General features: G+C 40.7%; 1 protein-coding gene across 7 annotated transcripts in view; it reads right to left on the reverse strand.

The window, feature by feature from the left end:
- Positions 1–15565, reverse strand: part of MCTP1 (multiple C2 and transmembrane domain containing 1) — a 406611-nt gene that overhangs the window by 87371 nt on the left and 303675 nt on the right. For 6 of the 7 annotated variants that reach the window (XM_040986053.1, XM_040986052.1, XM_040986051.1 and 3 more), the window contains one exon: positions 5829–5948. The exons of the other annotated variant lie outside the window; for it this stretch is intronic. In XM_040986053.1, coding sequence (XP_040841987.1) covers positions 5829–5948 — 120 coding nt within the window. The remainder of the gene's footprint in view (positions 1–5828; positions 5949–15565) is intronic. 7 annotated transcript variants of the gene reach the window in all.

Here is a 15565-nt window from a genome sequence, read left to right on the forward strand (position 1 = left end):
TGGTTGTGTGGGGCCTGCTTAGGTGTGGCCTTGTATGCTATGCTTGAAGATGTTGGGGGAGTGGCTAAGTGGCCAAGAACAAAGCAAGAGTGGTCACCTGGTTCTAAATGTGCTTGTAGCTGCAGAACACAGAGAACTCTGAGTCTGTGGTCTTGTTTGCAACTGAGATGTAAGCACAGGAGACTCGGGGCCTATACCACTCTGAGTGAATCATAAATTCCCCTCTTGCTATAGAGTCTAACTGCGCAGTCAAATGTTTTGAATTTACAATCGCCTCATCTCTCAGCTTAGCTTTGGCCAGCTTTTTTAGATCCCATTAGTGAATTTCACGGACTGCATTCCATACATCCAATTCCACTGTGGATACTTGGGAGTGAGTGCCCTGTCTGAGAACGTCATCTCTGTGCCTGATCTACAGGGACTCAGGTCGCCCCATCCATTCTTTCTCGAAGGGATCGTCTCCAAATAGGTCCACCAACAGCCTTTATAGGGGCTAAGACTTTTTTCACCTTATCTTTATTTTTAAGGTCTGCTTGAGTGGGCCCCAACGAGACACAGTGGCCAGCACTATTGTGAGGAAAAAAGGAAAGACTGAGTGCTTAGTCATCTGGGGTTGGTGGTGGGGAAGCTAATGAAACAGTTCGCTATTTCCTGAATCTCTTTGCGAGGCAGACTTCGTCTCCTAGTCACTTCGTGAGTCAGAGAGTGACTTCATCGATGTGCCCCTCTCTGCTGTCTTTTCATGCCACCATTGATGAGGCAACTGAGATGGCTGTGTGGGAGGAATATCATGCCAGTAAGAATGACTGTTCTTTTCGGGTAGAATTAAAAACATGCTGTGTGCAGGATTTCTGTAAATCAAAGAAATCCAAGGAGATTTTTCGCTTACTTGGAGGATTTGTGGCTTAGTCAAATGCCGGTCCTGCTCACTGGTGTGAATTCAAAGAGGGCTTCTAGAGCACAATTAATAGGAGGCACCTGCCACAGAGCAGATGACCAGCACCACATATTGAGGGATCCCTAGACACCGGAAGGAATTTGGGGACCCCTGGGACACTTGGGAAGTGGTATACAGCATGGGAGCTGCCTGGCGCTTTAGGTCAGGGCAGTGCTGGGTTCACAGCACATCAACTCTGTGTTATGTTGCTTATCCTCTAGGATTGTCAAGTTTTTCATTCGTAAGATGGGGTAAAACATCATTTATGAATTATTGACTTGATATGATTACCATGAAGACCAACAGCAGGTGATGTGCTTTGAGAGGCTTGGCAGGATACCTGATGTATAGGACCACCTGATGCTCAGAATATCCATGCTGCTTTCCTGAATGAAAAGTAAGGGATCGGGCGGGGAAAGACGAATGTTCTACCATCAACTCAACTTTCTGATGGCAGTGTGACTGCTGTTGGTTCTGTGACCTGGGGAAACAGCTGCCTGGGCAGAGATGGGATACACCAAGTTGCAGCTCCAAAAGGGTAGTGGGACTTGACTGGCATCTAGGAGCCCACAGCAGATAGACTGGTCTGTGTTCTTATGCTGGCTCCACCACTTTCTTTCTGTGTGCCTTTGGGTGAGTGATTTAACTTGTCGGCTTCCTTGTACCTAATACGGATGCAATAGACCGCCTACTCCCCAACCCTTGCCTGCTCAGCCAGCCCATTGCCTTCATTCTCTAAGATTTGATGTTCTTTTCCCACAGATGGGCTCTGGGAGCCCAGTGTGTTCCCTTGCCTGTCAGAGGAGGAGAGACCAGGTGAGTCACCTGGCTGAGGAGACCCCAATCCATTAGCTGGGCTTTTACGCTCAGCTTCTCTTTCCCAAGAGAGGATTCCATGAAGTGACGCGTAGACAGCTTCGATCACAAGCACCCAGAATAACGAGAAAAGCTCAGTAGTTTTTAGGCCCAAGGCCAGGCCCATTTCCTGACATTCTACTTCAACTTACAAAGTTTGTGTCCACAATAAGTCTTATTTGGAAAGTTGGCATGAGCCTACTGGGCAGTCAGGAGAATCCCTCCAGGGTTTGGAGTGACAGCTTAAATTGAGAGAAGAATGACATTCCATCTCCAAATTCCTTTGGTGCCAGGGATATTTCAGAATGAAGCACGTCTTCAACCATTTTTTTTTTCCTGGAAAAGCCTAACAGTTTTCAAGCCAGACATTTTAATGTCATGGTTCAAGTCGAAGCAGATTCAGATGGAGAATTATTTGCTTTTTCGTAAGTCTGGCTGGAGAACTGAGGAGGTGAGAGACAGCTCTGAGCCCTGCCTCTCCTCTGGTACACCCCGTGTATCTTGCTTGAGGCCCTGGAATGATTGTGTACTTATTCCATCCTTAAGAGTTCAGCTCATTAAACGTGGAAAAGATGTTCAGCCAGTATGACACCTCACTTCTCTCATAAAAGCAGAAGCAGGTGCCATAGTGGGCAAACAGTGTCGGGGGAGGGGCTCTGTGGCCTGAAGGACCCCCAGGAAAGGAAGGGGTCTTCTTAAGAAATACTACACTATTGTAACAAAATGGGAAAAATCTGACGGGGGTGGGAGTTTGTGGGGGAATCCCAGCCTATACAAAAATGTACCACCTAATTAAAAATTCAAAATAAAAATATTTTAAAAAAAAAGAAATATCACATACATAAGGAATCTTTTCCTGTTCCGGCATCAGTCTTACCCTTCCATGTACTTCTCAATTTCTTATGTCATGAAAATATAATTTCCTTTTTTTTTTTTTTTGCTGTGAAGTTTATTTCCCTTTTTCTTTTATGGTTTTTATCCTAATTAAACGTGCTTAGCTGAATGTACAGCTATTTCGTTGGGTTTATTTTTGCTTTCTCATGGCAGAAATTCCTCTTTCTGTTTCCCTATGTTTTTCTAAAGCAGAAACTATCCTGGGTTGGAAACTCAGAGATCCTGTGAAATCCTCACACATGTTGAAAGATTCTGCAGCATTTCTGGGATATGCGTCTTAGGGCGAGACACCATTCCCCAGAGTTTTGTATCATGCATGAACCTCATGCAGTCAAGCATGGTAAACCCACGAACATTACCCCTTAACTTCTCTGTGTACGTATGGCGGGGTACCCTGAAAACCACATGGAGCAATGTGCATTAAGGACAATGTATATATGGGTTTCAATTCTTTTCTTTCTCTCTCCTTTTTTTTTTTTTGCATTTATCTGTAAATTCCATTTTTTCAGAAACTTTCCGGAGTTCTCTCATAATCTCATACATGTGTGTATGGATATATGGAACCTGCAACCTGCCAAGTATAATCCAGGTTTCTTTTCAAAAACAGTTCAAATGCACAGCTGGATATGCCAGAAAACACATCATTAGACAAATTGGATCGAAGAGTTACGTAAGGTCTCAACTGAGCCAGTGAATAAGGGGCTGAATGAAACGTTGTGATTGCTGCCCTGCTGCCTGGGAAGCACAGAACATGTGGATATGTGTGTTTGGGGCAAATAAAAGGCAATTACTGGGAGTTATGGAGTGTGGTTGGCATTTCAGGAGATTTGGGCTATAGAATGTGTCACAGTGGGCTGTGCCGGGGCATGGAATGTCGTCCGCAGCTGAAAGGGTGAGTCTAGTCCGGGAGAGATGGGCTGAAAAGGAAACGATTGGCACTAAGGGCTCTTTTGGAGTTAAAGAGTTTAAAGACACAAAGGGCAATGGAACGATTATATATTATTATGGGCTTACAAAAAAAGTAATAGGGAATTTTGTGTCACACATATGTGCTTTTAAAGACATATTTCCAACCTCTAAAACAGTCCTCTCTAGTCCAAAGTAGGGAGATTCTGAAGGAGATAATGAGCAAAGTCTAGAGCTTCAGGATTTTCTCCTAAGAATGCTCACACCAATGACTAAGTATTGAAGCTAAGACCCCTCACAGGATTAAGACGCTAAAATGAAATTATTACTTCTTCCTATTTGCAAATAATCTTATTTGCAAATCTGTCTCAAGGCAACTGAATGAAAAGCAGATATTCTCCTCTCTTGACAATCTCTCTAAAATGGAACAAGAAAGCAATTGTCTGAGAGAGTCCCATTTTCTTAAGGAAAGCATCCTGGATTAATTGACAAAAGTACCTATTAGTTCCCACGACACCAATGCTTACAGCATTGGGGCTTGTCTGTCAACATGCAATTTAAACAGATAACCATAAAATCCTAGCCCATAATAATAACTTGGTGTCTACTGATGCTGCCTAACCATTAAGATCTCTATTAGCAATCTCAGGTTTGGTTTGATAGGCTCCACAGAAAAGTGCTTGCACACCTCTAATTTGCAAAGAATGAGCTAGAGACAGTGGTGAATGCAGAGATGAACAGAGTCCCTTCCCTCCAATGTATAATGTGGAGAGAGAAACAGAAATGCATTAGGCAAGTAAACATGCTCTTGACAACTTGGCCATGTACTTGGTGACAGTGCCCCAGGGGTTTTCTTTTGATGAAAGAGAAAAATCACTTTGAAGAGGTACATTTTGCTTTATGATGCCATGGGAAGTGTATCTTGCTGGTATTGTTTAAAAGAGGGAGTTTTGAATGTGATGGGTATATTTGTAAATGTGCTTTGATCTTATAATAATAATAAAAGATTTCACTATTTCCAAACTAATGATCAAGTAACTTCACTTTGTGGGTACAGTTACTAGCAAAAATTTATTTTATGACTATAAACCAAAAGACATTTTTTTAAAAAAAAGCTGTGTAATTTGATGAAGAAAGATAGCTACTAAATACACTCTCTTGTGTGACAAACTTTTCAACTCCTCTGAAGAGCTATCTATGAACAGTAAACATCACACTTGAAGAACAGCCCCCAGCTCACCTCCATTTATAAAGATACTTCAAAAAGCTTGTTGAAATGATCTTAAAAATACATTTACTTGGGTGCAAAACATTTTTAAATCTAGTCACAGAAGAGGTCTTCAAAAAGTTTTCAGAAAATGTGTATGTTGAGAAAACTAAGCCTGGATTTAATGATGTTTCCTACCAAACGAAACCTGGCTTTTAGTTTCATTTTTCCTTATACTTTTTGAAATAACTTCTTATTTCAATGTAAAAAAAAACTCTCAAAGTTGATTTTTTTTTTTTAGGCGTGTAAGTGACCCAGATAATCCACAGAGCCACAGACTGGCCGGAGAACACTGCCTGAGACCAAATGAAGAAGTTTCTAACAGCTCATGGGAAAAACGGAATTCAACAGCAGTAGGAGTTGTCCATAAACTTTTGGAAGCCCCCTGTGGTGTTGCAGTTTCTGCTGCTCAGTCTAAAACAACTTCAGAAATGCCAGAGTAGGTTCAGCACCACTTTCTCTAGATCAAATACCAATTCTTCATCCCTGAGCTGGTCTCTCAATACATCCCCGCCGGCCAGTGGCTGTGTCCCTCATCCTCGTGCTTAATACACTTCCTAGGTCAACCACCATCTGGCCATCCTTCCTTGCAATGACAAAGCATGGAAAACTGTCAGAATTGCAGTGCATTAGTTTGATTTATGAATAATTTTTGATGACACAAATTCTTAATTTAGGGTTCATCAAGTCATGAAAACAAATAAGAAAAAGAAACAATCATTTTCTTTTGTTTTGACTACAACTCCTAGTTCATTCTTAAATCTGCTCTCTGTTTTATTTCATACCAAGCTGAGTAATGTTAGAAAGAGGTGGATATCTTTTACCATGTTAGGACCAAAGAGTTGTGAGTTTTGATCAGATCAAACTTGAGTATTGAGAAAAGGTCTGGCTTGTTAAAAAAAAAAAAAAATGCAATGTTGATCTTGTCAGAGGGAACAGAACAAATTAACACAGGGAGTAGAGACTTACCGTGTCCCGTTGCCTGTTATCTTTTCCTGATATTATCAAGAAGTAATTCCATGTTAGTAGCAACAACAAGACCAGCGGTATCATGTAGAGCTCAAAGTTCCAAACAACAAACAGAAAGAGCTAAGGAGAGAAGAGACACAAAAAGAAACGAGTCAACTCTATCTTTCATTCAATGCAGCCTGTCATTCACACTTGGCTTAAAAAAAAAAAAACCAACCAAAAAACAAAATATCTGCAACACTAAATGTTTCAGCATAGGCTGAATTACTGTCAGGCCGGACCACATACAGGAAGAGGAAAGCAGGCCCCAAAACGAGTTTCCCTGCATTTTTAGAGATGGGTTGCCAGAAAGAGTGAATCACTGCTTAATATCTGGGACTTAAAAAAATTTTTCTTCTCCCATTTGGATAACGCAACTTAACAAGCATTATAGGTAGATGGAAAATACCAAGTCTACACCAGAGATTCCCAAAGATTTCACATTAACAAAAAAAAGCACAAACAAATGTAAAAATAAGTTGGCTTAACATTCCGCATGGCCATAAAAGTCAAGCAGCTATTACATGAAAATGCAGAGTCATTTTGTCAAGCTATTTTGCCAAAGGAACATTTTAAATGCTGGTTGGCGTTGTCTGAAACGCTACCCATTTCTCTAAGGACATAAACTCTCTTCTATCGTAAGACAATGTTAGATTAAGAGCTCAGGATAGCAGACGAAGCCATCCTAAGAGGGTTTACATCATAAAACCACCCTGTGTAGCACACATAGTGTGACTCACTGCCCACCCCCAAACTCCTGTCACTCCAGACAAGGCCTACGCATTCTCTGACTCTGTGGCTCCTCCTGCTAAATGAAGCTCATGCTGAGTCAGCTGGTTTACGAGTCGGAGTTGGTGCTGGCACTGTGGCACGGAGGGTTGAGCTGCACCTTGTGGCACTGGCTTCCCACATTGGAGGGCACACTCAATCAAGCTTCCTATGAATGCACCTGGGATAGCAGGAGAGAGTCCAAGTACTTGGGCCCCTCCACCCATTCTGGGAGAACTGGATGGCGTTCCAGGCTCCTGGCATAGGCCTGGCCAATCCCCGGGCCTTTGTAACAACTTGGAGAAGGAATCAGCAGATGGAAGATCTCTCTTCTGTTTCTTCATATCACTCTGCCTTCCAAATATATAACAGTTTTTAAAAGAGAGCTGGGTTCTATTCTTGACTACTGCTGAGTAGCCATCTGACCTTTTAGCGACTTACGTATCTTTCAGTTTCCTCTTGTGCAAAATGGCGATAACAGGAATATCTACTGAATAGTTGTGAGAATGAAACAGCTACAACATCTTAAAGATGTAACCCAGTGCTTGGTATCCAGGAAGTGGGTAAAACTAAAAAACACTCAGAAAAGCTGGGTAATGCAAATTCTAATTTGGCAGAAGTTTTATACCTCCAGAGCTTTGGCAGAAGATAGAATAACTGAATTTCAGCCCACTGGGGCCAGGGACGGTGACACAGCCTCTTACAGGTAGTCATAGGTCAGGTGAGTTAAGGAAAGGCCAGGAGGACTGATCAAGACTGCTTCCCAAGCCTGCAGCTCACTCACACGGTGCAGAATTGTGCCAAGTGAGAGAGAACTCGAGCATGAGACTCGGGCCCACGTCACCTCAGGTGTTTTCAAATTCACATCGACTCATATGAGGCCACTCCAAGAGAAAAAAAAAGAAACATCATGAAAAAGCAAAATGAAAAACTAAGTTTATTTTGATACAAAAAATATTTCTACGTTTGTGCCTAGCTTGATCATGGCACACAGTTGCTACGAACACTGAAATGAACACCTCTAGCACCTGTTCTGTGATGTATGGCACATCTGCATGGCGTTTCTGTAATATCTGGCTTTTCAACATTAGATTTTAAAAAAAGATCATGTTTCATTGAAGTTTTGGATAGTCCGAGCCCCAACAGACAGCAAACAGTATAAACACTGGCTAGTTAGTCCAACAAACGAATTTTGGACAGAATTACACAATAACTATAAACTCAAGTTCTTGGTAACAAAAAATCCCAAATACTGCAGCACACGAAACAAGAGCTGGATCTCTCCTTTCACAGAAAGTAGGACAATCTACATAAAAAGAAAATACTAATTTTTAAAATCTAAAATATGTACAAGGATAATGTAAATTTCATTTGATGGCTATGATTATTAAAATATATTTTTATGACTTTTTTTTTAGGAAATGAATTTGGGTAAACTTGACAGATGCTAACACAAGTAATGGGAAAATTATTTTTGGGTACAGTCCATAGTAGTCTTATTTTTTTTAAAAGAGTTATTTATGTATTTGAAAGGCAGACTTACAGAAAAAGGCAGATCTTCCACCCACTGATTCACTCCCTCAAGCAATACAACAGGGGGGAACTAGGCCGTGCTGAAGCCAGGAGCCAGGAGTTTCTGCTGGGTTTCCCACAAATGGGTGTGGCCCAAGGACTTCGGTCCTCCACTGCTTTTCCAGACCCCATACAAGGAGCTGGATGGGAAGTGGAAGTGCCACTAAACTGCACATGTGTAAGGAAATGAAATCAGCCTGTTGAGACATCTGACATCTGAAAATCCATGTTTACTGCGGGCTGTCCTCAATAGCTAAGAAGTGGAGTTACCCAAACTGTGCATTCATTGGTGAATGGAAAAAGTGCTGAACATATACACAAGGAGTATTATTCAGTAATACAAACGGATGACATAGGGGCCCGGCGCGATAGCATAGTGGTTAAAGTCCTCAGCTTGCACACAATGGGATCCCATATGGGTGCCAATTCTAATCCTGGCAGCCCCACTTCCCATCCAGCTCCCTGCTTGTGGCCTGGGACAGCAGTCGAGGACGGCCCAAATCCTTGGGACTCTGCACCCACGTGGGATACCTAGAAGAGCTCCTGGCTTCAGATTGGCTCAGCTTCAGCCATTGTGCTCACTTGGGGAGTGAACCATCAGACAGAAGATCTTCCTCTCTGTCTCTCCTCCTCTCTGTATATCTGACTTTGCAATAAAAATAAATAAATCTTTAAAAAAATGGATGAAATCTTATTTTTTGCAATACCCCATATAGAATGAGAAATTATTATGCTAAGTAAAGCAAATTAGCACAGAAAGGTAAGTACTAGAATGCCTCACTTGTACATGAAATCTAAAAAATAATTTTAAAAAGTTTAGATAATTAAATAAAGGAAGATAAAAGTAGAATGGTAGTTACCAGAGGTTGATAAAATTAATTAGTAGGGTGGGAGAGATGGGGAAAGTTGATTAACGTATACTCTGTTATACATCCAAGACTAAGAAGGTCTAATACTCTAATGAACTGTAGAGTGACAATGGGTAATTATACATGTACAGGTTTCCATGTGTTCATCATAAAGAAATGATAAATGCTTGGGAAGATAGGCACATTTACCCTGATTTGAACATTACCCAATGTGTATTCAATTATCACACAGTATTCCATGAACATATGTATTTTTTCAGTATCAGTTAAAAATGAAAACAGATTTCATACTTATCATTTGTTAGGAACAGTGGTGTGTTCAAAGTACCATAAAAACATCTCTGCACTTAGACTGCTAAGAATGACGGAGTACAAAAGTAACTGCCCAGTCCCTCCCAGTTAGTGAGGATCCGACATTTTCTGTCACCTAGTGAGGATTCCTGAGGACTAAGATTTTTCATTTTATTCTCTCCACATGGAAGCCTCCTCCCGGGGTCTCCTTTGCGTTTAATCCCATCCTCCTTGCCAACAGAGTCAAGGCACTACTTGAGGCCATGCTTTTGATGTTGCAAGGACAGGAGGAAAAAGGAACAAGTTCATAGAACTCCAAAGCCACGCAGGAGCTGTCCTTGGTTCTGATTACTTTTTTCTTTGGTCAGTTGGCGGTGGGAAGATACAAGAATGAACTAAAAATGGGATGACTAAAAAAAATCAAGGTAAAAAAAATCTCTGACACATTCAGACAATTCAAATCCATAAAATGTACAATAAGAACTAACTGGTGAAGCTGTGGCATGGCAAATAAGCACTCTGGACCAGAAGCCTATAGTGTTGTTTTAGTGCCATTTGTGTCATTTGGTTACCACAGGGACATGGCCACGTCACCTCTTCTAGTTCTAAGACATTTTCTGAGACACCAGTAACATCAGCCTATTTCACACGTTGTCTGGGAGGAGCAAGTGACAGCTGTACAGTTTCTAAGTCACACAGCACTACCTAAATCTGCTATGAGCTTAAAGCTTTTCATGCTTAACATAATTTTTGAGAGAATTACACCGATTTTATAAAGTAATGCTCCATGAGAAGTCATTCTTGGGGCTGTTTTAGAAGATGATGGTGGATCATAGAATGAATCTGGTGTGGGAAGAGGCTTATTGAAACAAAACCACAAGTGTTCAACATATGAGTTGTGCTAAAATTTTTGTTCACTTGTTTTTCCTTAATGATTTTTACTAATAATAGAAACCAAAAAAAAAGCCACATCTTTTGAGTAAATCTTTGCTGCTATTGAATAGTATTATCATCTCCTGCAGATTTTGTGAATTTTAGAGTTAAAACAATTACTTTTGCTGTTCTCCCATTTGTTGTGGGTTTATTTTCTTCAGTCTACTGATGCACCTACATGGCTAAAACAATTAGGATTCAAAATATCAACTTTTTTTTAAGCATCTTTATGTCCACAAAATTTAAATAAAAACTAATTCCAAAATAGCCATTTTCTGAATGTCAATTTCTGCCCATAATAGATTTTTTCAGTTTTAAGTCCAAATAACTTTCTATATTAATATCATCTTGCCTGTGATATTAGCATCAACATAACATGTAGTCTTAAGTATTTATTTTGGGTCAGGGTTTAAAAGCATTCTTAATGTTAAACATAAAGTATGGCTTTGAAATATTTTTTAGAGCTCCTGGCTTCTGGTTTTCAATCTGCTCAGCTCCGGCTACCGTGGCCACTTGGGGAGTGAACCGACAGAAAATCTTTCTTTGTCTTTCTCTCTCTGTAATTCTGACTTTCAAATAAAAATAAATCTTTGAAAAAGATAAATTAAAAATATTTTTAAAAATCTAATGAAAAGTAAGTGACATAACTTGTCCTAATAAGGTTTCTATATCACACTGACAGAAGAGACCAGGAAGACAGACAATTCCCTACCTTCTATCCAACTTAGCAACTGGACGCACATACAGGGACATCATCTGCTGAACCCAGAATTTCAAGTTCTGAGCCACAGCGGACTTTCCCACCAAGCCCCACTAACTCTAAGACAAAAGATTGTGCAGCGAATGTTGAAAGTTTGAAGGTGCCAGTCATTAGGGGCTGGTTATTCAGTTTGCAGATTTTCTCTTCCATGTCTCTCTCTTTTCTCTTCCTTTGCTCTATGATTTTTTTTTTCTGCATCCAGGGGGATAAAAGGAAAACAAGTCCACCAATTCTCCGACAAAGAGGTCAACAACTAATGGTGGGTCTGAGGTCGGTGGAAGCAATTTCACTTTTCCTTTTTCTCCCTGTCTCAAATGGCTCGGGATAATCAAAAGTTGGCTATTCACAAGGCCCCTATTAAGTGGGGTTTTCTTCTGTCCAAAATGTTTAGAAGAGGTTAGCAAGGTGACCGTCACATCAAAGACTGGAAACTGAGTGAGCCAATTACTTTTTCATGGATAAAAAGCCCCACGTTTTTACATGAAGATTAAACAAACAATAAAAAAAATCAGTTCTATCAGGAGCCTAAGTGAAGGTGGAGTAACATTTTTCACTTCTCTGAAACCAGGCAAATGACACAAAGTTGATTGAGTGATTCAAAAGGTGAGCATTTTCAAGTAAGGCCATTTCTTAGGAGATGTGATCCAGATATGATTTTTAAAAATTTCTTTGAGCTTGGGGTTTTGGGAGTCCCAGGCAGCATCGGGTCACTGAGATGGTCCCATCGACTGATGATCTCACTGATGCACGGGGAGGGGAGTGGGGGGGTGGTAAGATGCCTGCCTTCACCGATCACTCCAGGCCATACATGACAGCATCCCTGGGGAAACCCACTCCTAAAAAACATCATTTCAGTTGGAATATTGAATATCCTATTCTTTTGCAAACTACAGTATATTTTAAAAAGGAATCTCATCCAAGATGATTAACACTTCCTACTGTTCAGGCAAAAAAGCCTGCCCTTTCAGACGAACAGCTGTGGATCATTAGCTCTCTAGCGATGAGATGTGTTTGATGAGTATTTTTCTTTCTAATTAAGAGATGAGATTCTCTATTTGATGGTCTCTTCAGAAAGAAGTGAAGAAAAAAAAAATTTCTGCCTACATGGAAAGGCCATCTCCTGCAAAACAATTAATTATTTCATGGTCCTTTTAGAAAATCCTCCCCCCATCATCTCATTTTTTCCCTTAAACTTAACACACATTTACACTCAGGCCTTCACTGGATTAACCCATTTTCTACCCAAACTCCACTCCCTGATGTTTTCCTATTTGTTTCATCACTCAACAATATCTATCTCAGACAAAAAGAAAGATGAAATGTGTCAAAAGTGCACATATACTGACAAGTGTTAATCCTGAAGGTTCTTCCTCCTTCCCAGGTCCTAACAGAACATTTGATATGGGAATATTGCCTGATGTGACAGAGGCCCGAAATCAGAAAGATAATAAATATGGCTTTTGAGGAGCAAGGCAAGGATTTAAAAAAAAAAAATCCAAGGTAATTAACGGCATCTAAAATTTGATTTTGGTAATGAATTCGTAAAATGAAACAATTTCTCCTCATTTTGGGAAAAGCCATCATCAGATTTGATAAGCAGCTAAAAAGCTGACTGAAAAGCACAGTAGGAAGCCAAGGAAAGCAGCGTTTGTGAGTCATTCCAACAACCGCCTCCGTGGGGAGCTTGCAGCACCAGAGAGAAGAAGGGCAAGATAGTGCAGGAGGATTTGGGTCAGCTTTCAAATGCTTCTCTCCTCCAGGGCACATTTGCAAAGAGTGTATTTTTCCTTGTCATGATGCTGAGGGTGCCACAAGGGAGCTCTTTTACTAGTGACATTTACTTGATGGGAACAAGTGGTGAATTATCTGAAAAGCAAGGGACAACTTCATCCAATGAAGAATTTCCCGCTCCAGTGCTGAGTTCCTTAGTGTCAGAGAAACATTGCTAGCTTCTCACCTAGACAACAAAATCCCCTCCAATGAACCAAGAAGAAATCGTATGTACACAAGAAGCCTTCAAAAACATTCATAGAAAACGTGTATTTTAATTTATTTTTCTTTTGCACAGAAAGAATCCCACGTCTCATTCCATTCACCGTGAACCTTTCAAGGCTCCCACAAACAAGTGCATATTAAAGGGGCAGTCCTCAGTCCTCAGTCCTCAGAAATAGGTGGACTTAGACCGCATCAATGGAAGAGAAAACAAACACCATTTCCTCACGAATGACTAAAGGAGATTCTCTATGTACTAATACGTGATATTTCTTTAAAATATGCTTGACAACCTGGAGGCTAACGCCCATACCCTTTCAGCATCCTTTGAACTGAGCCAGACTCCATCACATCATCAAAATCTACAACACACTTGCTGTAGGTTTAATGCAGGTGATTGTTTGGATGTAGAATGAAAGGGACAAACACTTAAAGATGCAAGGAGGATGTTGATTCTCTGAGATCCTTTGCATTAGACACCTATCTTTTACCCAGTAGTTTGTAAGGTCTATCATGTTACCAAACACACCTCTTATTTTGATTTTTAAAAAATCTGAGCGGCAGAGAGAGAGAGAGAGAGAGAGATCTCTAGTTTGCTGGTTTACTTCCTCAGTGCCCACTGTGGCCAGTGCCAAAGCTGGAGCCAGGAGCTCAACCTTACAGATTTCCTGTGCAGGCGGCAGGGACACAACTACTTGAGCAGTCCCTGGTATCTCCCACTGTCCACACTGGCAGGAAGCTGGAGTTGGAGTTGAAGTCAGCCATTGCACCCAAGTACTACAATATGGGATGCCAGAGTCCTTTACTGGTGTGCTACCCACTACAGATGTTGGCCTCTTTAACGCTAACTGCATTATCACAGAGTTTCAGACAATTCAAAATCAGGCATCAGACAAAGCCATTCTTTCACAGGGGTCTTCACAAATTTCTTAGGAAATGCGTACTACAAAAAAATGATATACAGATTTCGTAATTCTTTTACACTGAAATAAACTGATCTTAGTTACTTACTTGAATAATAATGAGACAGTGTGACAGAGACAGAGACATATCTCTCACCTGCTGGTTCACTCCCCAAATTCTTATAGCACCTAGGGCAAGCTCAGTCTGATGCTATGACTCAGGGATTCAATCTAGGCATTGCAGGTGGATAGCAGTGAGCCATCTCTTGCTGTGTCCCAAGATGTGCATTAGCAGGTAATTGGAATCAGCAGTGCAGCTCGGACTTGAACTCACATACTCTGGCACAGGATATGAGCACCCTGGGAGGATTTCATTCACTACACCAAACCTTCATCTCTACACAGATCTTTTAATCCAATATCTCCACAAACATTTGGAAGTACTGTCATCTCTATTATTTTAAATGACCAACTGTGGACAATTAGGGAGAACTGGAATGACCTGGGCCACGAGGAGGCTGCTGATAGGAAGCAAGTCATTCTAAAAACTAGAACAAATTAAACTAGAACAACATTAACACTTTCTTGCCCATTTAAAAATAATTAAAAGCAGGATTATTTAGGATGCTAGTGAGATAGACAATCATGGGCCTACCAGAAAAAGGTGCATTCTGCAGAAATGACAATAGTAGAGGGAGACACCTTGCAATGAGCTTAATAGCTTTTCCTCCTTCTTCAATGTTTGATATAGTATATTTTAGAGTGATTTGCTGCTTTTCCCTTGTGTATCCAGTGTCAGCGGAAAGGGCATTTGTTTTTGTGTGTAGTCATCAAGTCATTCACACAGTGTGCTGAAATCACTACCCACTTTCCAAATTCTTCAATTTGAAAAATAAAATAGAGGAACATATCTATATAAATGTGCCCAAATCTGTGTATATTCTAGGGCTTTAGAAGCACTGTGACAATTTATCAACGTGCATTTAAGCAGTTACCTTCTACCTTTTTAAAGAAATGCTTTTGTCATTACTATTTTTGAAACAGGTTCTTGGTCAGTTATCCTTTTTGGCTCTGTAAATGCTGCGTCTAGACAACACACATTTTACAGCAATGTTTGCTCATGTACCAAATGTAACATTTTTCCCTAGGCTTGAAATTTGGCTTCTGAGCTCTCTCCATCACAAACAGGTACAATATTTAAGGCAACAGCTGGCACTTCATTTGCTCATGGGGGGAAACTCCCTCTGCTCTATATTCCATGCCAGAAAATAGGATACCCAGCTATCTAACAAGCCAAACACATGTTAACAAAGTCTGTAGCCCTGTGGTCTTTCTAATCCCAGCCCTAACTCACTGAACAGGAAAACCTTTAAGGAAAAGCAGAGGCTTCATTTATGCTGATTTCTTTATTACAGTAGTTAAGGGGCAGGGTAGCACTCTGCCAAGTCTGGGGTTGTTTGATGCCATTCTGACTCATTTCCACTCAAATATTTTGACTCTGACTTATCCAACTTATCATGCATACTGTGCCTGGGCTATCGATTTCTGAGCTTGCTTTGTAATCCTTCAAGATATATAACCCTGCAGTTCCTGGGGATTCTTTATCCAAAT

This window comes from Ochotona curzoniae, unplaced genomic scaffold (assembly GCF_017591425.1).
Source record: "Ochotona curzoniae isolate NIBS_2020 unplaced genomic scaffold, NIBS_Ocur_1.0 contig_4501, whole genome shotgun sequence".
Lineage (NCBI taxonomy): Eukaryota > Metazoa > Chordata > Mammalia > Lagomorpha > Ochotonidae > Ochotona > Ochotona curzoniae.